The sequence below is a fragment of the Amblyraja radiata genome, chromosome 10 (assembly GCF_010909765.2).
Source record: "Amblyraja radiata isolate CabotCenter1 chromosome 10, sAmbRad1.1.pri, whole genome shotgun sequence".
In the NCBI taxonomy this organism is placed as follows: domain Eukaryota; kingdom Metazoa; phylum Chordata; class Chondrichthyes; order Rajiformes; family Rajidae; genus Amblyraja; species Amblyraja radiata.
The window spans coordinates 33,078,778-33,105,470 of NC_045965.1; the positions used below are offsets into that span (position 1 = coordinate 33,078,778).

General features: G+C 39.3%; 1 protein-coding gene across 1 annotated transcript in view; it reads right to left on the reverse strand.

Moving 5' to 3' along the window:
- Window positions 1-26,693, reverse strand: part of LOC116978123 — a 279,728-nt gene that overhangs the window by 49,726 nt on the left and 203,309 nt on the right. Inside the window, exons 9-15 of the mRNA XM_033029145.1 lie at window positions 25,838-25,891; window positions 8,039-8,101; window positions 7,096-7,222; window positions 6,262-6,768; window positions 4,902-5,137; window positions 4,035-4,106; window positions 2,830-2,871 (exon numbers count right to left, since the gene is read on the reverse strand). Of these exons, the coding sequence (XP_032885036.1) occupies window positions 2,830-2,871; window positions 4,035-4,106; window positions 4,902-5,137; window positions 6,262-6,768; window positions 7,096-7,222; window positions 8,039-8,101; window positions 25,838-25,891 (1,101 nt within the window). The remainder of the gene's footprint in view (window positions 1-2,829; window positions 2,872-4,034; window positions 4,107-4,901; window positions 5,138-6,261; window positions 6,769-7,095; window positions 7,223-8,038; window positions 8,102-25,837; window positions 25,892-26,693) is intronic.

The following is a 26,693-nucleotide window of genomic DNA, read 5'->3' on the forward strand; positions in this document are numbered from 1 at the left end:
GAATAATCCAAAGATTTAAATTCAAACCAGCAACATTAATTCTATCAATTAATTAACTTTGCATTAAAAGCAAGTGTAATTAGTTGTGATCACATATCTTACCAAATATAGAACATATTTGATTCAGTTATTACCTTTGGGGAAGGAAACCTGTTATTATTACTTGGTTCTTTAAGCATTCTTGGTGTCTTGCTATGTTAAAAGAGTAAACCGTTTAAGCTGTTGTATATTGCTTCATATTGTGCTTGCAGTTCAGTTATACTGTTATACTGTTTTCCTATTAACCGTTCCAACTTCTGTAGCTACAAAATAATCCCCGGGTTCCTGTCCGTGGCCTAATTATGCCAACATTGCTTTGATGGAAATTACCTTCAAATTAAAGGTGCTGTAGTAATTGCCCTGCAATGTTGCTTCCAATTAAAATGCTGAATATTGTTTGGATATTTAAAACAATTACATTAGGATTTTCTCATTAACTCACTACAAGTCTAATTATTTTCAATAATTAAAATTCTTTGTTACATCCCAATTTTCAATTTTATTATAAAATCAGCTATAGCCAAGAAGGAGTAACCCTCCAAACAAGGTCCAATTGAGTGAGATTCCATTATTTTGTGGTGTTTGAGAGCATCACTCAATTTCATTATATCCTTCATGTAGCTTGAACAACCTCATTTATATATCTCTGCAAATTGCTCATTCTGGTGAAAGGTCCAAACACCAAATGTCAAAGTTTAATAATTAGGATATTGGGTGAACGCAATTAACACAAATTGAAATAAATTGCAGATTAAATTATCGGAGAATACTCACTGTAAAATACAAGTGTTCCCCAGAGACAAACTGAAGCAGTTGAGGAAAGAATTGAGGAATGTGAACATTGGATCTATGATCTACCAGAAAGGGACGGATTTTCAGACCCTGAACGATCTTAAGACAAGAACAGAAAGAAAGGAACTAATTCCAAAACACCAAAATTGTACAATAAGCTTGATGGAGATATGGTGACATAGAAAATACATCAAATGTTCCCATTACCAAAACATTTCCTGTTAATATATTGGATCTTTCTGATGATTTATTGTTGTATATGTTGCACATTAACCAAGAACCAATTTGCTAATGATAATATGGACAAATAAATAAAGAAGGATTCCAGTTGCTAATTCATAACCAGTGTCTTCTGGTGGACTGGATTCAGTTTGGCTGCTGCACCTTCTGCAATCAAAGAGTCTACTGGCCTTGGGAGAAAATTAGGCAGAAAATAAAAATTAGACAAAATTATCGACCAACAACTTCCACATGCGAAAATCCTTCTTACTGTCCAGATTTACAACTTCAGCTTCTTGTGCAAGGTGTTAAGAATGGACTGCACTAGTGGAAGTCTTTCACAAAAAGAGTTAAGGGTCTGGCCCACTTACGCGACTTTTTCGTTGACTGCCGGAACCCATCATAGGTCGTTACAGGTCGCCGAAAATGTTCAACATGTTGAAAATCCAGCAGCGACCAGAACAAGGTACAACTCTTTGGGCAACTACTCACGACCATACAGGCTTCACCCCGCGACAATTACAGGGTGTCGCCTGTATGGCCGTGAGCAGTCTCCTAGTCACCCAAAGAGTCGTCGTGTCTTTCTGGTCGCTGATGAATTTTCAACATGTTGAAAATTTTCTGCGACCTATGAGGGGTGCCGACAGTCGCCGAAATACTTGCGTAAGTGGGACTGACCCTTCAGTATTTCAGGAGAAGGAAAGAATTGCATGAAAAAATCTGAATATGAAAGATTCCAACAGAATCAAATGCCGTTTGTTAAATATAATGAATTTCATGATAATGAGTGTTGTTTTTACATATGTATATTTCCAACAATATTACATGGTGAATTACAGAAATCAATGTGAATTGGTTTAAAAATCCATTGTATTACGCATTGCTTGATTAAGTTAAAAATAATGTGGAAATTTATATAAAGTGTTAGCTGAGGTAAGTTAAAATATGCAGAAACATACTCAGTCATATCCCTTTAATTTCAATCTCAGATTCAAAATTTTAAATTCTGCAAATGCAGAAAAATCAAACTAAATGAAAAGAATGGTTTGAATACCAATATTTACAAAAGGAAAACAATGGCAAATCAACGATCAAACTCCTTAAAGCCACTTTACCTAAAACACATTCAAAGTGTTCAGTTGAACAGTGAGAACTTCTGTTTTTTTATAAAATAAAATTTGTGTTTTGATTTTTTTTCTTTTCATATTGTACAAAAGTGTTCTGTTCTGAAAATGTCAGAATTTGTACTTGGTAACAAATTCATGCTCTTAATGTCCTGTTATAAATTATGTTGAAGTTGTTGCTTCCCGAAAAAAAGATTTTTTTTTTCTGGGTTTGGGGATGTATGGATAATGTACTTTTCATTCAAGAACATGGAAGAGAGGTTGACATCTGCATAGTGATTCAGCAGGGAGCACTTGGACCTTGGATGATAAATCCGAATTGCTACATATTCAAATACGCTCTCTGTTTCTTCCCCAAGAAAGTATTTCTAGCAGAATGTGATTTCTTATTAAAAAAGTTCCACAACTGCAGCAAACTGTTAATTGACCCTTCGGATAGAGAGCACATTTCTTTCGACCTTGGCGCAATCAGCAGTTAATTCTTTTAAATAGCATCTGTCACAATTGTTTGCCCAAGCGGCAATGCAAACCACATCCTTCATCATTTGTTTTTGAGGGAGGTGCAGGGCAGGCTGATGGATAGTATTTTGCACTCTGGTCCAATGGAGAACAGTTCAATGTTGTCCTGTAGCACACTCATGGCTCCAGCTGATTATTTCTTGCTCTTCCTTATCTGGGCATAGAGAGGCTCTACTGCCTGTGGGCAGACAGACACATGTTAAATTAATTAAAAATATCAGTGTACATGCGCATTGGTCTCTTTCTCCCTCACAAGCTATAAGAGTGTAATTCAACATTCATAAATGCCTGAAGAGGTAAAGGTACATTCTATCTGCTTGGCCTGGACAGTATTCTGTTTAAGAGCCTTGCACACTCTTTATAACATCTGCCTGATTTTCATTCCACTAAAATCAGTTTAATGAAAATTAACTAAGAATTATTAAATCCACAAAAATCTGGAGTAACTCAGCGGGTCAGGCAGCATCTCTGAAGAAAAATAATAGGTGATGTTTTGATCCAACAGTTTTTGTGTCTATCTTTTGTTTAAACCAGCATCAGCAGTTCCTTCCTATATGTGACCTAATTAATGCTTGGAATGTGAAGCATTGTAATCTTTGGTTAAAAGTACACATTGAATTTATGGTACTAATGCATTTTATTATCCACTAGCTTTGCAGTTACGTCATCAGCCCAAGATTATGTGTCCTTGTATCCCATTGTTTCTATTTGTGTTGATGTGTTTTCACATTCTTATCAAACTGCCTTTTATTTTGTCCTGATGTTCCATCATACTGTTCTATTTAGGTCAGGTTCATTTCCTGTGCCCCATTTAGCACCATGTGCTGTTTCACCATCTCCATTTGCCCTGAGAGTAAGCCTAACCTATTACCCCAGGTGAGGTTTCATCGCCTGTGAGATCTTTCAGTCATGATGCTTTTTATTTTCCAATTTTTGCTCAACTACTTCATTGTTCATGGTTGGATTTGACTAATTCAGTCTTGGTTAGTCGCATTGGCTGCAAATCAAATGGTTACATTTTTTTAAAGAAGTCTTCAGCAATATTGCAGTCTGGAGCTTAACAGACATCAGTGAATGGTTATGATACGCAGCCTCACAGAACGTGACATCTTAAACGAGCGCAGTATGAATCCTGTTTCAGTACATACATTCCATTGGTGCAGACTCATGCAGTTATGAAGACTGATGAAACAAGCCATGTTCAAACCAAAAAAAAGATGATAATTCAACCAAAACAAACCACAATCCATGGGTCGCAGTGATCAGCAGCAGTGAGATGCGTGCACACCTAGAAAAGAGAAAAGAGATACCTACCCCAACCTCTGCTATCTAGCTACCGACCTGTGGGGTGAATGAATCACCAAGAGAGTCATCAACGGCATCAGTGTTTGAAGGTGCTTCAGAACTATCAAGCTGTGAAAGAAGAGATGGAATCTCAGTGGTAGAAATGTCACACCAATGCTGGAAACAGAAATCACAATAATGCAAACAGTTGGTCAGGTTAATTGATTTCAATGATAAAACGTTCATTGTTTGGTGTCCTTTTGCCGAATCATTGGAGTTTCAGCAGGATATTCTGTCTACAGTTCACATGTACCATTGTATCAAACCCATATAATAATTCATAATAAGCAATGAAACTACTACACTTGTGAAGCAGAATATGCCCTCCCAAGATTAGAGTTTGTTACAGAAACTGCAATTGGCTGTGTGATACCTGACCTGGACATTGTTTCCCTGGGGCATTTACATATAATAGAACGTAGAATCGTATTGCACAGGAACGGGCCATTGGTCCACAATGTTTGTGCCAAACACGATACCAAGTTAAAATGATCTCATCTATCTGTACATGAGCCATATCTCTCTATACCCTGCACTTCCATCTGCCTATCCAAAAGCTTCTTAAATGCCACTATTGTATCTGCCTCCACCATCCACCCTGGCAGTACGTTCCAGACCCCCACCACTCTCTGTGTAATAAAACTTGCTCCACATATGTCCATTAAATTTTCCACCTCTCACCTTATAGCTCTGCCCTCTAGTGTTGTACATTTCCATGCCGGGGTAAAGATTCTGATTGTCTACCTTATTTGTGCCTCTCAGACTGTAATTGCCTATCAATATTCTTCTATTCCCTGGAATTAGCTGCTATGACCTAAAAACAACCAAATGGTGAACCCTCTCACATGATGGCATAATACTCACAGCCACTTGCACACTGCTACTGCTCAGGTTTTCTGACTCAGCCTCCACTTGGTCATCGGGTGCAGATTCATCGGTGTGCAAGGTGGGCGATTTTGATGGCGAGTTCTGATGGGAGCACGAAGTGGGAGAGGTCTGGAGGGGGGATTCTGCAGGTGTACTCTGCCGAGAAGATGCCTCAGGTGTGTGGTGGCAAGGGGAATCAGAGGGTGTGTGCTGATGTGGAGATGAATTTGGAGCTGAGGGGCAGAGATAATTAAAAATAAGAAAAACATTAAGTTGAACGTTGGACATTTCATCGAATCAGTCCGTCAGTGAAAGCTGACTTTACACACATAATGAGACAGAAGATAAATTACGAATGAACGGATTTGATTTTGTTAAAACAAATTAATTAAAAATCCCAAAACTTCTCGAAACTCTGTTACTAATTCTCATTGTTAATCACCTAACATATCAAATATATAATTTTATGTTCTCTTCCATTTATATGCAAACAGTGATGGATAACTAAAGAACTGTTGTTCCATCCATTCCCTCTCCACAATTGTGTTACACACGCACACACGCACACACTCACACACACTCACACACACGTCTGACAGAGGATCCTGAATATCTAAAATGGAATATCTAAGCATGCAATGTCACCGTGTATGGTTGGCGAAGCCTATGGGCCAAGAGCAAGGCACAGGTTTTCTCAGCGTCGTGAAGGGGTGCTACACTAGGCAAATCTAAGGCTAGCAGTAGGAACTTTATTCAGTTAGCACCTTTTTTATATATCATTTATATACAAGTAATTCTTTCTGACCACTCAAATGCCCTCATTTGCTCCAGAACAACCTCCATCCCCAGCTAGCTTCCAAATAATATTCTCCCTTCAATCTGCAATCCATCTCGATTGCAATCATTTATTGTCTGACCGCTGAAGCCCTTCCTAATCTCCAACCTGTTCTGATCATGGACAGGCTCTGCCCACCACTCCTGAAGGCAGTCAGGCACCCTTCAATGTGGAATAATACAAGTGGACCTTCTGTGTGCATAGAAAAGGCATTGGCTATGCACGATGTTTCAGTAATCATATATCTTGTCGTTTATGATAGAGAAATAAAAACATGACATTTTTTTTATTCTGCTATGATACCCTAATACCCTACCTGTTAATACATTAAAAAACACATTCAGAAATGCAGAATCATGCAAACTCATCCCACTTTGCATCTTGCGAATGCATATTCTCATGACAGAAAATATGCATTTCCTAATTTCTTCGTCGAAATTAGGAAAACAAATATGAATAAAAAGAGTTTTTACAAGTGCATATTCAATTGAAAGGGAAGATAGTAACAGCTAAATAACTTACGGGAATTGTTTGACGATGGTGTGGAGTTGGAAGTTGCTGGGGTTAGATTTAACTGGGAAATATCAAAGTCATCTGCATCATCCATCTCCTGCGCCAGCCCCACTTTGCTGAAGTAGCTTGTGAAGGCATTCGACGTGCAGGAGAGCGAAGCTTGCTCACTTTTTCTCGATGGGACTGCTGGGGGTTTGGCCATTTGGAACTCTTTAAACATCTCCTTGCTCATTTTCTGCCTTGATTTCTCCTCCTGGTGGCTGGCAATGGTGGGCTGACCAGCAGATAAGGCTGCTTTGAACATGGCAGTTTGTAGTGGCATTGGAGTTTGTGCTGACATGAAGACAGTGGGCTGAAATGGACTTCCAACGGGGGCCCACTGCTGCTGTACAGCAAATAAGGTTGGCTGGCCCCATGCTGCAGGCTGGACACCAGCTAACATAGGATTGATGATATTTTGAGCACCCGATTGGTGCGCCCAGACTGCGGGCGCTACGGCTCCCATTGTGACATATCCTGTCGAAACAATGACAAAAACAACAATAAAGATACTGCTCGGCTGCCTGTTTAACCCTGCTTGCACAAGGAACCTGCCATGCCCGTTAAAGCAAACAGTCACAACCATATCATTTAACATCTTGGATTATCACCAGCTATCTTTGTAGCTAAGGCAGAAATGTTGACAGATCTTTCCTCAGAGGACGAAATAAGGAAGGAAGCAGTCACTATTTAATTGATTGGATAAGGTCTCTAGAAGGAGTGGGCTTAAAGCATTGAGCGGATCTTTTCCTGATCCAGCAGGTTTGCTGATGTAACTGTGTCTACCCTAAAGGCTGGGTTTACCTGTGGGGACAGCAGCAGCATTGAATGGAACAGATCCAAACAAATCGGGTCTCCCAGGCGGCTGAGCACTAAGAACTCCAGAAGCAAATGCATCAGGTCCAAGGGCATTAGCTGGTGATGCTGGCGTCTGGAGGGGATAGAAAAGACACAGACTTAATAAGGCTGGTAATTAGATGCAGTGCATATAATTCAGTACCTGCTGAGCATACTTTTAAAATAAAAAATTAATCCAGCCTTTTTGTATTCTTAGTTTTTTTTATAGCTGTAATGATATCTTATGAATGATGCCTATGTTTGCAGAGAGATTACAAAAGTCACCTTATCATTGTTACAGACAATTTCTTCCATACGCCTCGCATTAAATCTAATAAAAATAAAAAGTACATTGTGGCATTTCAGGACTTAAATATTTCCATTCAACTCGTCTTAAAGCTGATTCAAGGGTCTATGGCTATGACCTACTTACTGTCAGCTTTACTGCTGTATCACATCAAATAATGGCAATGCGATATTTCCCTCCAGATATTAAAGTCGTATAAAAATGACAACGGCATTTCAAAGTAGGAACACTGCAACCAAGAGCTTTTAATATTACCATAAACCACCAAACAATAAGGATTCTCAAAAACGAAATAAATGCAACCATTGACAATGGAGTTTATTAGCCTTTCCTGTAAGTATAATCTTGGAAGGGCAACAGTCAAATTTGACGATTTTATGCTCATCTAAGTCACGAAGATTGTGCAGGAAATATTTGACAGTATTAACCATCCGATGTAAACATTTACACAAATGTTTAACCAGTGACCTTGGATACTGGATTATTCAACGCCCTTTCCTCGTGTTGATTAGCTTTCAATTCAGCCAACAAACAAAGAGAACATAATTGTGGCCATGGAAGTTTGAGTAATATTGACAGACATTAAAAGTGTGTGGCACTTACCCCAGGAGAGGTGATGTCTGGGGGAGTAGACATGTCACCAAAGAGGTCCAGTTGATTAATTGTCTGTAAAGAAACACACCAGCAGGACTATTGAGACATGTTGCCACACAACCGACATTGTTGTAAGCATTAAATTGCAATATTTTGGTATACATTTTGGGACAGTAACAGCTCAGTATCCTAGATCAAAGACAAAGCAGACGTTTAAAGGGCATAGAATGATATGATAGCAACAGAAATTGTAAAAATTGTTTCATTTAGACACTGTACCCCATGGGCACCTGAATCTTTTTATACATTAAAAGATAAAGAAGGAAGATTTCTTTATCTGGTGGTTGAATAGCCTGGGTTGCTACAACTGTGTTGCTGACTACACAATACTGAACTGAACATCAGAGGATGAGCACCCAACCCCCTCAGGATAGAGGAGCCTACAATGACAGTACATTGAGAAATCAGGATACCAAGGCCACAAACATTTACAGTATCCAGAGTTCAACCCATGGATACTTTGATGTAAAAGGACATCATTCAGACCAGCAGACCCGTCTGAGTGTTCCTCCTCTCAAAATATACTGACCTCATTATCCAAAGGAAACCAGTTCAAATGCAAACATTTGAACACTAGAAATCAGTTTTATAACAGCTTACAGCCAGTGGTATGATTTCTTATTTCTCTCACTTCAGGTAGCCCCGGCATTCCCTCTCTTTATCCCTCCCCCAACCAAGTCACACTTTCTCGTTTTCACCCTACAAAGAGCTAACAATTGCCTGTTTCCTTTATCATCGTAACTTTTTTGCATATATCCTATTCATTGTTCTTTATCTTACATAATCATCTATATCTCTCGTTTCCCTTTTCCCTAACCAGTCTGAGGAAGGGTCTCGACCCAAAACGTCACCCATTCCTTCTCTCCAGACAGGTTGCCTGGCCCGCTGAGTTACTCCAGCATTTTGTGTCTATCTTCGGTTTAAACCAGCATCTGCAGTTCCTTCCTACACACTTTAAATGCTCAGTTGGTTCGCCTTGGCCTTTGTGAAGGAATCTTGCCATCTGTATCTGGTGTAGCTGGATGTGACTCCAAACCTACAGCAATATTGTTGCGACATAATTGTTCTCTGAAATGGCCAGTTGTGCATCGCCATTATTGTACGTATGCCATCCATCTTTAAAGGACAATCATGATGGACAATATATGCCAGTCTCGCGAGGAAACCTCACATCCTTGCAATGGGTATGATAAATAAATCTTGTTCAATATGCTTTCTCCCAAAATATAATTCCTTCATTACACTTGCACGATGCAATCAGACCCATTGCAATTTAAAAAATACAAAAGGCAGCATTTTTGCATAGTTTATAATGCAATTGGGTCATCTTAATTTGATGGAAATAGAGGAAGCCAAAGGGTCGGAATTAAGTACAAATCATTGAACCTCAACGTGTGGAGTGGGAACCATACCAGAACTTTCTGCTCCTTCATTGACAGAAACTAAGGTCAAATGGGTTGCTTCTAATGCCACTTCTGTTTTATTGGCAATCTGCCCAGATTAGACAAAAACCATTGATAAAGCCTGGGATCTTCAGCAGCTCAGTTCAAATGATATGCAGTCATTGACCGAGCCACCAGGGGAAGCTGTCGGATTGATTATTCATTTCAAAGTATTAAAATATGCGCAGAAAAATAATTGCCCTGAAATTAAAAGAGCCCTGCTTCTGTTTGGCTTGATGTGTCCCAAATATCGGCCAAAGGGATAGATTAATTAGCAGAAGGACCAGTTTAATTTGGCACCATGTTCAACATAGATATCCTGGGCTGAAGGGCTGTGCTGTACTGCCCTAAAAAATAAATTATGGAGAGGGAACCATTTAAATTCTCAAATAAAATGATTGAGTAGAGGTATCTAGAGTGCACATGGAGGCTTGGCTGAGTACTCTGTGGAATGAACTTTAGTGGTACTGCAGAAGGAATGCATTTGGTATTCTAGATAGATATTATGGTCATCTCAAATTACAACAGGATCTTGATCGGTTGGTAAAGTGGGCTGAGGACGTGTGCGGATGTGGCGTTGAAGGAGGAGAAGCTGAAGCAAAGAAGTGGAAGTCAAATAACCGAACAGAAATGAAGCCGAAATGCCAAATAACTGAAAGCATATGAAGCCAAAACGCCAACTAACCGAAAGGGTGGGACGCCTACAAGCCACGTTACCGAAAGGCCGCTGTGCCGAAAAGTCAAATAACGGACATGACGCCACCGGGGGGTGGGCAGAACTTGTCAGCGATTGGTCCAGACCGCCGCGTCCATGACAACGAACAATTTTATCCCCTCCCGTTCCCCCCCCCACCCCCCCGACAACAAGAAGCACGTTTTATATATTGTTTAAACACAGTAATACCGTCTGGTTGCCTGCGTAACACACATAAGCTCCCACACTCAAAACACCAGATAATCTGTAATCTGTTTTAACTGAAGATGGACACAAAAAGCTGGAGTAACTCAGCGGAACAGGCAGCATCTCTGGAGAGAAGGAATGGGTGGCTTTTTGGGTTGAGACCATTCTTCAGACATGAATGGTCTCAGCCAATGAAATGAGCCAACTGTCACACAAAAGATGGACACAAAATGCTGGAGTGACTCAGTGGGACAGGCAGCATCTCTGGAGAGAAGGAATGGGTGGTGTTTCGGGTCGGGACCATTCTTCAGACCTGAAGACTTAGTCTGAAGGGTCTCGACCCGAAACGGAGAGAGAGAGAGGCGGGAGAGAGAGGGGGCAACAGAGGGAGGAGAGAGAGGGAGGAGGGAGGAGGGAGGAGGGAGGAGGGAGGAGGGAGGAGGGAGGAGGGAGGAGGGAGGAGGGAGGAGGGAGGGGGAGAGGGAGGGGGGAGGAGGGAGAGGGAGAGGGAGAGGGAGAGGGAGAGGCTAATGTCAAAAAGCAGAAAATATAGGTCAAAGCTTACAGTTATTCTTGATTTTTACATATAATCAGTTAATTGCAGGTAAAAATGCACATTATCCAGTAGGATAAATTAATCCAGTAACATATTGTTCTGATATTATGATTTACACTTAATACTGGAGTAGATATATACATTTATAAACAAGGTGCTGTAATCTAAACATTATTAACACAATATGCTAATAATTTTTTTCTACTAACTGTAATGACCTAGTTTCTCAAAAACATCAAATAATTAAATTGAACAGAGTACCATTTGAGATGCCCTATTCTTTCAACTATTAGAAAGTCTTAATCCCAGGATCACTATATTTGTCTCCCTTTTTTGTTGAAGTCTGATTTGTCTACTGAGAGACTAATCAGGCTACTGACATGAAAAGATACTGGTGTTGTAATCCAGGATTAAAGCAGAAGGAAGATCTTGTATTAGTAGTTTCTGAATTACAGATCGGTATCTCTGAATTCCCAATGCTCCACAAAAGTCTTCTCCATTATTTACCTTTGCTCTCTTTCAAATGCAAACATGAATACATTGTGGGAACATTTTTCAAAAAACAATTTAACAGATAGAGTTTGGTGAGAACCACTAAAAAAGATTGAGTATGTGTAAGAAGGAACTGTAGATGCTGGTTTAAAGCGAAGATAGACACAAAAAGCTGGAGTAACTCAGCGGGACAGGCAGCATCTCTGGAGAGAAGGAATGGGTGACGTTTTGGGTCGAGGCCCTTCAAAAGATTGAGCTTGAGCCCCCTCAGCCCCCTGCATTTTACTTGTAGGGGACTGTGTTACCAAGCATTTTACTCTGCCAGATAGACAATAGACAATAGGTGCAGGGGTAGGCTATTCGGCCCTTCGAGGCAGCACCGCCATTCACTGTGATCATGGCTGATCATCCACAATCAGTACCCCCTTCCTGCCTTCTCCCCATATACCTTGACTCTGCTATCTTTAAGAGCTCTTTCTAACTGTCTCTTGAAAGCATCCAGAGAATTGACCACCACGCTTTCTTAGGCAGAAAATTCCACAGATTCACAACTCTCTGGGTGAAAACATTTTTCCTCATCCCCGTTCTAAATAGCCAACCCCTTATTCTAAAGCTGTGGCCCCTGGTTCTGGACTCCCCCATCATTGGGAACTTGTTTCCTGCCTCTAGCGTGTCCATTCCCTTAATAATCTTATATTTTTCAAGAAGGGGGAATGTTTCTCATCCTTCTAAATTCCAGTGTATACAAGCCCACTCTATTCTCTCAACATATGACAGTCCAGCCATCCCAGGAATTAACCTCGTGAACCTACGCTGCCCTCCCTCAATAGCAAGAATGTCCTTCCTCAAATTTGGAGACCAAAACTGGACACGATACTCCAGGTGTGGTCTCACCAGGGCCCTGTACAACTGCAGAAGGACCTCTTTGCTCCTATACGCAACTCCTCTTTCAAAAGGCCAACATGCCATTAGCTTTCTTCAATGCCTGCTGTACCTGCATGCTTACTTTCAGTGACTGATGAACAAGTACCCCCAGATCTTGTTGTACTTTCCCTTTTCCCAACTTGACACCATTCAGATAATAATCTGCTTCTGTTTTTCTGCTGTACAGGTTTGTTGGCTGATTGGCTAGGTATAATTGGAAAATTGGAAAATAGTCCCCTACACTATCCAAGTGTAGGATAGCGTTAGTGTGTGGGGATTGCCTGTTGGCACAGATGAACCTTCAGTGGACTGAAGGGCCTGTTTCTGCACTGTATCTCAAAACTAAACTAAACTAAATGAAGGAAGTGATGCAGGGGGTAGATGGTGGTGCGGGATAGATGGTGATCATTCATGGAATATGGAATAGGAATAAGCCATTTATTGCCCAGTCCCAATGTAGGATGAGAAAGCATGTTTATTTGAACAGACAAGTTTATTTTGAACTGCAAGTGAGAAAAGTATAATATTATTTGTTTTTAATTATAATTTAATTGGTTATTTAAACAGATGATGAGGATATTTATAGGCAACGGCGTATGCTGTATGTACAGGCGAATATTCTCTTACGCAAGTTTGGTGCATGTACAGATGTAATGAAGATGTCTCTGTTTGGAGCCTGTTGTACACCACTCCATACTAAACACCTGTGGTCAAACTACAGAGAAACAAGTTTACAGAAACTTAAAGTAGCGTATAATGATGCCATGAGAATACTACTAAAGAAACATAGATGGTGTAGTGCAAGTAACATTTTTGGGGCTGCAGGAGTCAGTACTGTACAAGTTATCCTAAGAAATCAAATACATTTATTTGCAGGATTATTGCCTCTGAAAATGTAAATATCATGGTCTTATCAAACATAAGGTTTACACGATACCAATCCCAGTTGTGGAGACATTGGTATAGTTGTCACGTTGTAAGACACTGATCTTTCTTTTTGTTTTCTGGATTTTAAACCATGTATTGTGTTTTTGTATATAATTTATGATGCTCTTAAAAGCAATTTACTAAGCTTTTATATGTATTTTATGGTGTTTTTATATGCAATGTATTCTATGTAATGTCGTCTTTTATCTGGACCTTGAGTCTGCAATAAAGTTTAATAATAATAATAATAATTAATTGTTTAAAATGGTAAATGCTGGGAAATATTTAGAAAATATACAATGTACTTCTGCAATTGTTCTTATTTTAAACAATTTATTTGAAGACATTTTCGTCATGGATTCTTAGTCATCTTTGAAAATTTGCAACAGGGAGGGAGAAGATTGGGAACCAGGAATTTGGGGTGTTTGGAAAATTCAATGGATCAGATCCATTGGACAGGTTATTTTTGATTTAAAGCTAGGTCTCATTGGAGTGCAAAGACCAGTACCTATGTTGAGGTGGAGGGTCGAAGGAGGAGATTCTCATCGCCAAAGGATCAAATATCAAACATTGCCTCACAGGTAATCCCAATCTAGTACTGCATAGTAAGACATGGCTTTCCTGGAACTGACAGATGTCACTCTCCTGGGACAAGTCAAAGTTCCTCTTTAAGGCTCATTTAGACATCAAGTTGCATATAGTTATGAGCAGTTACCTTGGTTGCTTAAAGAATATTAGTCTAGCAGTTGGGAGGTTCAGTTCAAAATTCCATCAATTCTAACTGATTTATTAGAACATTTTGAAATCCAGTTTAAATATTGCTGCATGATTTGAACTAGTTTCCTCTGGATATTTGAACCTCAGTAAAATACACCCATACAATACTATTACTTCTGCACCTCTCCAGACAGGAATGTAAGCCAAAATAATAATGAAAGCCAATGAACCATGAAAATAATTAAATTCTGGATCACAGATGGATCATCATAATTTCAACTAAGTACTCAAGTTTGACAACAGCAACTGAATCCCAGAGAAATATAGCTCACTCCATTTACAATCTTCCCCTGAAAGTAAAAATTTGAAGTAAATATTTGGAGCCTGTTTCTTTCTCAAATGATGACCTTATACCTTAATGTTGAGTCACTTCATTGTTTTTCTCTCAGGAGCAATTACTTTTTTTATGCAGGAATTAATTAATTAAGCAGGAACATGATTGCAATTGGATGAGGTGGACTAGGGCATTTTATTTTTGTGTTGTTACTGGTTGGTTCATTTACTGGACATTGGGTCATCACCAAAAGGCTCTCAGTGTTACCTGTCCTAAATATTAACACTGTTATTTCCAGTGTTGTGCCACATTAATTTATCAGCAGTCAATTACTACACAAATAAGTGCAGATTGGTTTTGATTTTAATGAGTTTTGATGCCGTTTTTGCATTAATAAAAGGCATGGGCCCCAAATGCGGTGAATTACATTCCTCTGACTGTACTACATTTTGGTTAGGAAACTGCCCTTGGGTGGATAAATGCACTCACTGAGTTCAGCTCACCAGCTTACACATGCTCATTAAATGTTAATAATAACAAAGGAATAAGTGTATCATCTTGACATCTCAAGGAAATTACACAGCCAGAACTATTTTGCAGTTGCAGACTGTGTAAGATGACTTATTAATATACTATTACACATTGACTAGAAGTCAAATAGAATAATTCTGCAGATAACAGAATAAATAATTTGATTAATAAACAATTGCCTTATAATTTTGAAAATGTCATACATTTCTGACTATAAAATTAGGCAATATTGATGGTTACAATACACTTCTAATAGAACAACCACTTCAACAATCATGTTCTATAAGGATAAGTAATACTTAACTTATTAAGTAAATGGCCAACCATCAAGGCTTCTCCACTCTGCAGTCAAGTAGAATGGACTTCAGTGTATAGACACAACGTATATGAGCTACACTGAGCTATCTGGAACATGTACCACATTCTACATTATATAACGTAATAGAAGCTTACATTACCTACATCTTAATTTAATTTTGATGTGAAGCAAACTCTGATCATTGTAAATTAATCCATAGAGCACAGGAATATATGCACGACTAATGTAAAAAAAGGTTGTAGTATGTCCTATTTTTGATATTTGTTTCAATAGATATTCTTGCAATGAAGGTATATGAGGTACATGACAGCTAATGGATAAATAACTTGCCCTATCCCCAAACTCCTTTTCCATTGTAAAGTCTTTAAAAAGTAGCTTCCCAAATTGATGCTCATCTTTCGTGGAACTGCTTGTCTGAATTCCTGCCATCAGCTTTTGTCCGTGCCACTCTGTTGAAGTGCTTATGTTGCTATGTGTTTATGCTAAAGGTGGTCTGAGCCTCCTTGGCTTCATCATCCTATCTGCTGTCTTTTGACACCAGTTCTGCTTCATCATCATCCGGGTGAGAGAATAACATTCAGGTGTGTGGGTCCTTTCTTATTGGTTTTCATCTGCAGTCAAATGTTCTCACTTCTCTTCTCCTCACCTCATACATCCCAAGGTTCTATCCTTGGCTCTCTATTGTTCCTCTCTGACATGCTGCCTCTCAGATGACAGAGTTCCAATTAGTTATGGGAGATCTAACTGTACTGTAAAAGTTACCTGATTTTATGAAGGAGGTGAAGTTCAGAATGCTGTACCCCGTACATCCAAATTCTGATAAAGGGTTTCAGTGTGAAATGTTAAATCTGTTTCTCTCCCCACAGATATAGCCTAATCTGCTGAATATTTCCAGTATTTTCTGTTTTTATCTAACCTTCCCTACTTGAATGTTTTCCTAATGCTATAAATAACTGCATCCAGTCTATTTGCTGGCAGCACATACCTTATCAGTTCCCCATCAATCTCCACCAATGGTCCGACATGCTATAACACTAAGGTCATTTTCATGTTTCAAATATGTATCCTATTTCGTAAAGAAAACTGCTCACAGATTATTAAACTCTGCAGATGGCTGAGTTTCATTACCTTGATTGTTCAGAAATGAAGTTAATCCTCATTTATAATGAATTTAGTTTGGCAGTAAATATAATGCAGCTCTATTCAAAATTGATTTTTCATCTACAATAAGAAGCCTTTCTACTCAGTATGACTTTGTTGATTGAGAAGACATACTACTTTTAATTATTCTCATCCTCCTCCTTTTATTGTTTATTGTTTCCTTCAAGCAGCACAAGTCTGGTTTGTGTAGATGGGGATACTGCTCTCAAAAGGCAAGGAAAAATAATACTACTGGAAAGCTAAAAGGAGATGTGTGAGGATGTTGCCAGGTCTGGAAATGTTTTGCCTTGAAGGAAGTTTGCTTGGACATGGATTGTTTTCATGGTAACTAAGGAGGTGTAACATTTTAAGTCAAGCAAAGTAGATAAGAATAATGTATTCCTCATAGAAGAGAATTGAATGAATTACGAGAAAGCAATGATTCAATGAGGATAAAACACCCATAAGTGTAGAAATGGTAGAGAGCCCCAACGTGACGTGATGTTCAACCAATCAAAAGCTGAGGTGGGACTAAAAGTAATTATTTGGCCTATAGAGGTACAATTGGCCAAATTGCCCCCAGATATGATGGAATGTCTGTGCTCTACTGAAGATTATCAAATGTATTCCATCACACCACAGAAAGGACCATTAAAATGTTTAAAATAACTTTATTCTTCCCCAAATCAAAGCATCAACAAATGATTGAATGACCTGAATTGTAAACTATCGACCCCAGTACAGAATGCCGCAGACAGCAAGAATAGAGGTTAAATGTAAAGTGCAGTGCTCTAAAGTGTAGAGATAAAGAGGCAGTAAAATTCTGCATAGACTGTGCAGAGTAGTGTGGTGCAGAGCCACAGATGCAGCAAGGTCCCAGACTAAACGCCATGGAGCCAAAGGGAAAGTGAGTTCCTGAATTAACAGTCAGAGTGTGGCTCAGTCATGTTGAAGTACAGAGACTGTAAAATCCCAGATTAATGGCATGGTGTGCGATGATAGAGACACGGAGTAAGCATGATTCCAAATAAACTCTGCAATGTACTTTGGTGCACATCAGAATACAGAGACAGTAACATCCAAGATTAAAGGTTCATTGTTATGTGGTATGTGTTGTAGCCACAGATACAGCAAGATCCTAGGTTAATGGACTAAATGTGGATCAATCTGTGTGGATTGAGTCAAAGAACAGGACAGATCAAACTTAAATCTCTGATTTGAGATGAGGCAATAGGCATTTCAATGTGTTTCATACACAGAAGAATGTGAGGCTTTTGCCACCTGATGGTCAGTGATGAATGTGCAGAATATGCAGTGTGTTCAAAGGACAACAGGAAACCCATGGAGGACTGCTCAAGACACCGAGATTCAAAGCAAAGGTATCAGAGAGAAAGTGACAACTAATACCTCAACGTGCACCATTTTAACGGATTTAATTATACTGAACTTTATGCTTTGATAGATTAAAAATATCAGGTATAAAACTGAATTGCAAATTATTGCTTCTTTACAGGATAAGAAAGAACCTGCTCTTCTGTTGCACAATTGAGGAAGTCATTATCTTGAGACACTTGAAATGTTACCATCTGATTTAATTTAACAGAAAATGTGTGCAAAGCAACAACAAAGCATTGCAGTTCTGACACCTGACAGGAAAAATATTGGAATGAATACTTGAAGCATTCTACTGACTCATTGCATCACACTTCAGTTTGAAAAGTAGAAGTTTTCATGACTACAAAGAGGATGCACAATTACCACGGGAAAATTAGAACAGTTGCCAGTGGAGAGGTGGTATTCAGGGAACAAAGAGAGACAGAGAGCAGTCTAGGGCTTCCAGCCTCCCCAGCATGAATGGAGGTAATTTTACACATCCAGAGCAGGGGAATTCTCGGACACTTCAGGTTTATGTTTATTATTGTCACATGTACTGAGGTACAGTGAAAACCTTGGTTTTGCATGCTATCCAATCAGATCCAATCAATGGCGGCCGATTAGGAAAAGGGGAGATGCAACGAAACCTGGGTGTCATGGTACACCAGTCATTGAAAGTAGGCATGCAGGTGCAGAAGGCTGTGAAGAAAGCGAATGGTATGTTAGAATTCATAGCAAAAGGATTTGAGTATAGGAGCAGGGAGGTTCTACTGCAGTTGTACAGGGCCTTGGTGAGACCGCACCTGGAGTATTGCGTACAGTTTTGGTCTCCTAATCTGAGGAAAGACATTCTTGCCATAGAGGGAGTACAGAGAATGTAAATCAGACTGATTCCTGGGATGGCAGGACTTTCATATGAAGAAAGACTGGATAGACTCGGCTTGTACTCCCTGGAATTTAGAAGATTGAGGGGGGATCTTATGGAAACTTACAAAATTCCTAAGGGGTTGGACAGGCTAGATACAAGAAGATTGTTCCTGATGTTGGGGAAGTCCAGAACAAGGGGTCACAGTTTAAGGATAAGGAGGGAGTCTTTTAGGACCGAGATGCAAATTTTTTTTTCCACACAGAGAGTGCTGAATCTGTGGAATTCTCTGCCACAGAAAGCAGTTGAGGCCAGTTCATTGGCTATATTTCAGAGGGAGTTAGATGTGGCCCTTGTGGCTAAAGGGATCAGGGGGTATGGAGAGAAGGCAGGTACAGGATACTGAGTTGGATGATCGGCCATGATCATATTGAATGGCGGTGCAGGCTCGAAGGGCCGAATGGCCTACTCCTTCACCTATTTTCTATGTTTCCATTAGATAATACTATATATAAATATAATCAAGGCAAACTCAAGTACAATACGTAGAGCAAAGGGGAAGATACAGAGCACAGAATATAGTTCTCAGCATTATAGCATAATAATGCACAGATAGGATCCAATGTCCTTGAAGAATAGAATCAATGTAAGAATAATATCCTTTAAGAATGTCCTCAGTGAGGACAGCAGTAAGTGAGAAGCAGGATAGGACATATTTGCTGATTTGCTGAGGTGAGGGATGTAATGTAAATGAGAGAGACAGATAACTGTATTGGATTTAATTAATAGTATTTTGAAAATCTCCATTCAGTGATTTAAGTTAAATATTGTTGAAAAAGTTTGGGAAATTGTAATATCATAATCCGCCATAGCCCCAGATATTTAGCAGTTTCTTATACCAAGCTGGTATGTTACTGGTATGTATTTCTGTTTAGCAAAAAGCTATTTTAGCTGGTTGTATATAATTTTCAAGAATAATGCATTACCATTGAATGATATAATCAGCATTTTAAAAGATATATTCAATGCTGGATCATAAAGGGATAACCACCTGTTAGTTGATGATATAAAATAATCCCTGTGCTTCTTATTATCAGTATAAATATCAGTAGAAAAACTTGATAGGGAAACCAGCTAAGCTGAATGAGTCAGAGCAGAAATGGGGATAACACTGGTGATTATAGTGAAAGCAAAGAATAAAGTTTTGATTTTGTAAATCCTATATCAGAAGTGGATTTGATTCCATTGTTTGCTCCAATGTCATTTATTCAATCCTTTTCAGAATTTTCATCAATGTGCCCTCACCCTTCCAGAATATTCCTCATATTTCTATAGTCATGATACATTCTAAGCCCCATCCATGGCTCAGCACAGTGGGGAAGAGATGCATTCATAAGTTGAATAAATGTAAAAGGTAACGTATAAGTTAGGAAATAAAAATAATAATTTCATTGAAAGGAAGCAGTTACGTACCATGTCACATTTAAAGTGCTATTAAACATGCACATTTCCAGCATATGTACTGTGAATGAAAATACATTTCAGGAATAGAAAATGTATGTACTTTTCTTTTCAAAACATGAACTTCACCTTCACTCCACTGGGTACAAACTCATCTACTTTAACAAACATCTCCTGTAATATGCCTTCTCATAAAAAATGATCATATATGATGAAGATGCTGGAGTCAATTATAAAAGATGAGATAGCTGCACATTTGGGTAGCAGTAACAGGATCGGTCCGAGTCAGCATGGATTTACGAAGGGGAAATTATGCTTGACTAATCTTCTGGAATTTTTTGAAGATGTAACTAGGAAAATGGACAAGGGAGAGCCAGTGGATGTAGTGTACCTGGACTTTCAGAAAGCATTTGATAAGGTCGCACATAGGATATTAGTGGGCAAAATTAGGGCACATGGTATTGGGGATAGAGTGCTGACAAAGATAGAGAAGTGGTTGGCAGACAGGAAACAAAGAGTAGGGATTAACGGGTCCCTTCCAGAATGGCAGGCAATGACTAGATGGGTACCGCAAGGCTCGGTGCTGGGACCACAGCTATTTACAATATACATCGATGATTTGGATGAAGGGATTCAAAGTAACATTAGCAAATTTGCAGATGACACAAAGCTGGGTGGCAGTGTGAACTGTGAGGATGCTGCTATGAGGATGCAGGGTGACTTGGACAGATTGGGGGAGTGGGCAGATGCATGGCAGATGATGTTTAATGCGGATAAATGTGTGTTTATACCTTTGCAAAGGTATAAGCAGCTACAGGAAGCCAAAGGCAAGACTCCTCTGACAGAATACCTGCTGGCAACTGTCTGAAACTGAATCACAATAATCATAAACTTGGTGTTATATTTGATTCAAAGATAAACTTCAAATGTTATATTCTACCAATCTTGGTGATTTTCACCAAGTCTATAACCGGAAGAAGTATTTGTATTTTCTAATTCTGGTTTCTTGATCACCCTTAAAACGCTCCACCTGTAGTGGCGAGACCTTTTGTCAAGGCCCAAAGCTCTGGAATTCTCCCCTTAACATCATCCCGCTCCCCTTCTCTTTCTTTATGTGCAGAAAGGTGGGTAGAATAACAACAGCCATACCAGAGAGAATGCGTTTTCAAGGAAGTACAAAAGCCAGCATAGAAAGCACAAAAGTGTGATGCAAGCAGGGAAAGTCATAAGAGTCAGGGAGAATGCAGAGGACAATGAGCAAAAAAAAAAAAAGATGAAGGAAATAATATTATCAAATAGATATAAGGACTAGACTACAGATTCCAGGGGAAATCAAAGCTCATTTGTGCAAGCAGACCATAGGGCTAGAACCTGCACCGTGTTTAGTGCAACAAGGACAAGGAGGGAGTGCTATATGTAAAATTAAAATGCAAGCACCAAGTTCCTGAAGATTCTTCAAAACAGGAAAGGTAGTTGACATGATTTTATCATCATTTCATAAATGTTTCGAGGAATCATGTGAAAAATGTAATCAGCATTGTTTCCTTAGACTCAAGGACAGAGATTACATCAAAAAGCATTACCAAAAATGTAGGTGATACCTTATATTTCCTATCTGTTTAATTGTATTCCCAGCATCACCGTAGTTTTTAACAATAAAATATCTTAATCTTTGGTATCCTTTGAAAATATGCCCGTAGAAGATAGGGTAGGGAATTGAAGAAGGCATTTTGTATGCTTGACTTTATAGGCCGAGACGTTGAATATGAGAGTCATGCTACAGTTGTGCAAAACATTGGTTAGACTGCACTTGGACCAATGTGTTCAGTTCTGTTTGTCACACAACAGAAAGGATGCGGTGTCAATTGAAAGAGTGCAGGAGAGATCCACCAGAATGTTCTCTGGAATGGAGGCTGCAGTTACCAGGAGAGATTGGATGGGTTGTGTTTATTCTCACAGGAAGGTAGGAAACTCAAGAGTGACCCTATAAAGCTTCATAAAATTATGAGGAGCATGGATCATTTGAGTCTTTTTCACAGAGCAGGGGAACTGAGAACTATATAGCACAGGAATAAAATGAGGTGATAAATGCTAAAGGAGATGTAATTTTAGAGGTAGTGAGTATCTGTAATGAGCTGCCAGAGGAGGTGGTCAATGCAGTGACAATTATAACAAAAAGGCATTTGGACAGGTAATTAGATAGGAAAGACTCAGAGGGATTGTACAGGCATCATAGTCAGCTCAAACCAAGGGCTGAATGGGTCTGTTTGTGTGCTACAATTCCTTGGTTCTATGAAGAATTCTATGGAAGCTGACACTTTACAAGTTCTGGCGTTACAAGACTAATATGTGACAGATATTATTCCCATGACCTACATAAATAAATTGCGCATAGGGTTTTAAATTACATACACAGTTACAGCAGACATCTATCTCCAAAAAAAATTACAAATGTGTCCCATGTGATTTTGCCATCAAATATCATGACAAGATGTCTGAAGGGAATAGAATATTTAGAATATGACATAAAAATTATAAGGGACAATGAATCATATAAGTACCGCTTAAAGTAGCAATGCAAGAAATTGGTGTGCATGTATGGGAAGGGGAGAATGTGAAAGAACGAGGAACATGGAATTATATGTTCGGCTCAATAGATTTTCTTTCTTATATTACATGCAACAGTAATATATGTTGCATGTAATATAACTGCGACAGATGCGCTTTATAGAAAATTGTATTGTTGAGGATAAAAAGATTTTGCATGTAATAAAGTAAAACACCTTGAGGCCAGCTTCATTAATGAAACCATTAATGTAGAATGTTATGAATTAAATAACTAATTTAGCAATATAATACAATTATTTTTAAATCTCAATTTATTCTTAGTTTTCTACTCTCAATTTGCTTGTAATCCAATGTGCCAAAATTATTTATTGTCCACGTATAGGCAACAACAACCTGACGAGTCATGGCAAAATGAAAAATGACTGTTGCATTGGGAAAATGGGTTAATGTCGGGATTTATCAAAAGCAAGAGAAAACCAGTTGAAGGGTCTGAATTATGTACTCTGTTTTTCTTTTCACAGGTGTTGCCTAACCCATCAAGCATGTCTCAGTGTTATCAGCCATTTATTGAGCTCCTCTTAGAATGCTACAATTGAATCTGTCTCCAGTCATAACTCTTTCAGTGCATTCCTATTTCACTTCTGATTCTTTTATCCCCGGACACAGAACACAGCATCCTGACGCGGGATGAAACCCGAAATGATGGCAATTCTTCATCGTCCCCCACAGATATGCTCAATCCTGCTGAGTTCCTTCAGCAGTTTGTTTTTTTGCTGAAGATTCTAGCATGTGCTGCCTCTATATCTGTGACTCCATGCCTGTGTCTGTGTCTGTAACAGATTAGATTTCCAGGCATTCACTATTGAGAAGGGCATTGTAGTTAGAGAATTAAAGAAATGAGCAGTGACATTCTGGAAATATTTATCATCATAATGGAGGATGTACTATATATCTGGGCAGGTTTATTGATAAATAAATCCCCAGAGTCTCATGAACTGCAGTCCAAGATGCTCTGGATGCAAGGGAGAACAGATATATAAAAATCTTCTCTGGCCATAGAATGGGTGAAAGATGGAGGACTGCAAAAAAGGGCAGCAGGGAAAAGCCAGGTAATTACATTGTAGTGAATCCAATATCAGTGGCAGGGAAATCATTGGAAAAGTGATTTCAGATTTAAGATAAGATTAATCAGCATTGGGGAAAGCATGGATGAATCAAGCATGTCTTTGTTAAAGAGAGATGCTGTTGAGACTAACGGTTGAATTTTGAGGAGGTAACGCATTAATGGAGGTAGTGCTGTCGTAATATACAAGCATTTCAGGAGCAGTTGGAAGCAAACTTGGCTTAATAATACAAATGTTGATATTGTGATTGAAAGCTTGTATCAGTGGTGCTTGATCAATTAGTAAGATGGAACAAGAAATGGCAGGTAAAATTCAATGCTGGAAAATGCAAAGATGGAGAATATTTGGAGAATATAACTAGGATATAAGCAACAAATAATAGGACCTTAGGAAGTACTGTAGATGGACACAAAATGCTGCAATAACTCAGTGGGTGTACCTGTTCAAGGATCCCTGAAGACAGCAACACAGGTGGTTAAAAAGGTGCAGGGATACTTGTCTTCAATAGACTGTGCATAGCATATAAGTGCAAGGTTCAACTTAAGATGCAATTTTATAAAGCATTAGTGAGACAACAGCAGGAGCACTGTAGGCAGTTTTAGTTGTCACACTATAGTTTTTTTGTGGCGGTGCAGAGGAAATTTGCCTAAATTTTGACTAGGAGGGAATGTTTCAGATATGAGGTGAGACTGGAAAGGCTAGGCTTGTTTGCTTTGGTGCAGAGGGTGTCCCGACAAGAGTTGTTGAAAATTATGAGGGATATAAATTGATTAGATAGTGTAAAAACAGGAAGAAATGTCCCAACCCGAAATGTCACCTATCCGTGTTCTCCAGAGATGCTACCTGATCCACAGAGTGATTCCAGCATTCTGTGGCTTGAGATAATTCAGAAGGGATTTGAGGAAGAGTATTTTCACCCAGATAATGATTTAAATATGGAAAGCATTTCCCATGATACAATGGAGGCAGATCCTCCACTGCATTTAATTAAAAAATGTAATAACTTAAAATGCCAGGCCTTAGAACTTAGAGCAGATTATGAGAAATGGGATTAGTTGGGATATAATGGCTAGCGTAAATACAGTGGGCTAAAAGTCCTGTTTCCCTGTTAAGACTCAATTATTGAAGAAATTGACGCCAAAGTGAAATAAGCCACATACACCAAGGGGACGGCATGGTGGCCCAGCAGTAGAGTTGCTGCATTATTCAATATTCAATTCAATTCAATTTATTGTCATTTGGACCCCTTGAGGTCCAAACGAAATGCCGTTTCTGCAGCCATACATTACAAACAAATAGACCCAAGACACAACATATTTTACATAAACATCCATCACATTGCTGTGATGGAAGGCCAAAAAAACTTCTCTCTCCACTGCACTCCCCCCCCCCCCGATGTCAGAGTCAAAGTCAAAGCCCCCGGCGGGCGATGGCGAATGTCCCGTGGCCATTTAAGCCACGTCGGGTGATGCAAGGTCGCACACCGGGTCTTGGTGTTAGAGCCCCGGCGGGCGCTCGCAGAGTCCCGCGGCCATTCCAAGCCGCGCGGGGCGGTGATGTAGGCCCCGCTCCAGGAGCTCTTCAACCCCGCAACTCGGGCGGGAGAAGTCGCAATTACAGTGCCAGAGTCCTGTGGAGTTGGATCCTGACTACGAGTGCTGTCTGTACAGAATTTGTATGTTCTCCCCCGTGACTGTGTGGATTTTCCCCCGTTTCTTCCTGTTTCCTCCCACACTCCAAAGACATATAGGTTTGCAGGTTCATTTGGCTTTGGTAACAATTGTAAATTGTCCTTAGACTGCAGGATAGTGCTAGTGTAGCTAGTGTACAGGGACCGCTGGTTGGCACGTACTTGGTGGGCCAGGGGGCCTGTTTCCGTGCTGCATCTCTGAACTAAACTTAAATAAGATTAGATGAAAGCATATCCCAATGTAGATCAATGGGCTGGGATACCAGGCTTCAAAAACAGAATTGTAGAGGCTATATTTCTTTTTTTTAAGGTTCTTATGAATGATCAGTAACACAAAGAATGTTATTTTAGGACAAGATATACAAGATATAGACTTGACTCACTGGTTGGCTTTTTGGCACGTCATAGACACCTTCCTTCTGATGGCTTGTGGGCACCTAGATATAAAACAATCAAACAAATATTCTAATTAATAAACTGTGATATAATTTTTGGTGATCGAAAGGAAAGTCTGTTGACTGTATGGATGCACAACGATGTCAAACTCTGGTACATTGAGTTGCATCTCCCAAACAGCTCCATAAACAGGAGCATCACTGTTACTGGCTTATCAAGGCCTAGCAATTGAATTTCAGTGGGAGTAATTCATTGGTTCCAATTAATTGGTTCCATGTCATTTGCCCTTGTTACATTTATTAGATTTGAAATAAAATGAACCTTCAATTTCAGAGCAGTTACATAGCTCTGGGAAGCAACAGAGCCAAAATTAGATTATTATATTTCAGAGCCAACTGCTCCTTAATACCTCCTTAGGTTAGTTGAGTAGTTTTGATAAGTTATCCGTTTTAGTGGGGTGGGAGATTGCAACCTTCACGTGGTCCACCCTGTTTCGACGAATGCAATCAACCTGGCGTGCACAAACGGAAGATGAAACGGAACAAGTTGTCTTACAACTTTAGGATGTGCACGCCATACACAAGAAGAAGATGATCAGTTTTAGTAAATGACATATTAATGCAATGTATCTGAGATGGGAAAATAACAAAGAAAATGACTAAGTTGGTGTTGGTTTATTATTGTTGTATGTGCCAAGAAACAGTGAGAAACATTACATGCAGTCAAATCATTCTATAAACAAGTACAATCAAATCATACACAAGTCAACAGGCAGTGCAAAGAGAAAAATACCAGAGGGCAGGATATGGTGTTACATTGTTACATTAAAAAAGTGCAAGCGCC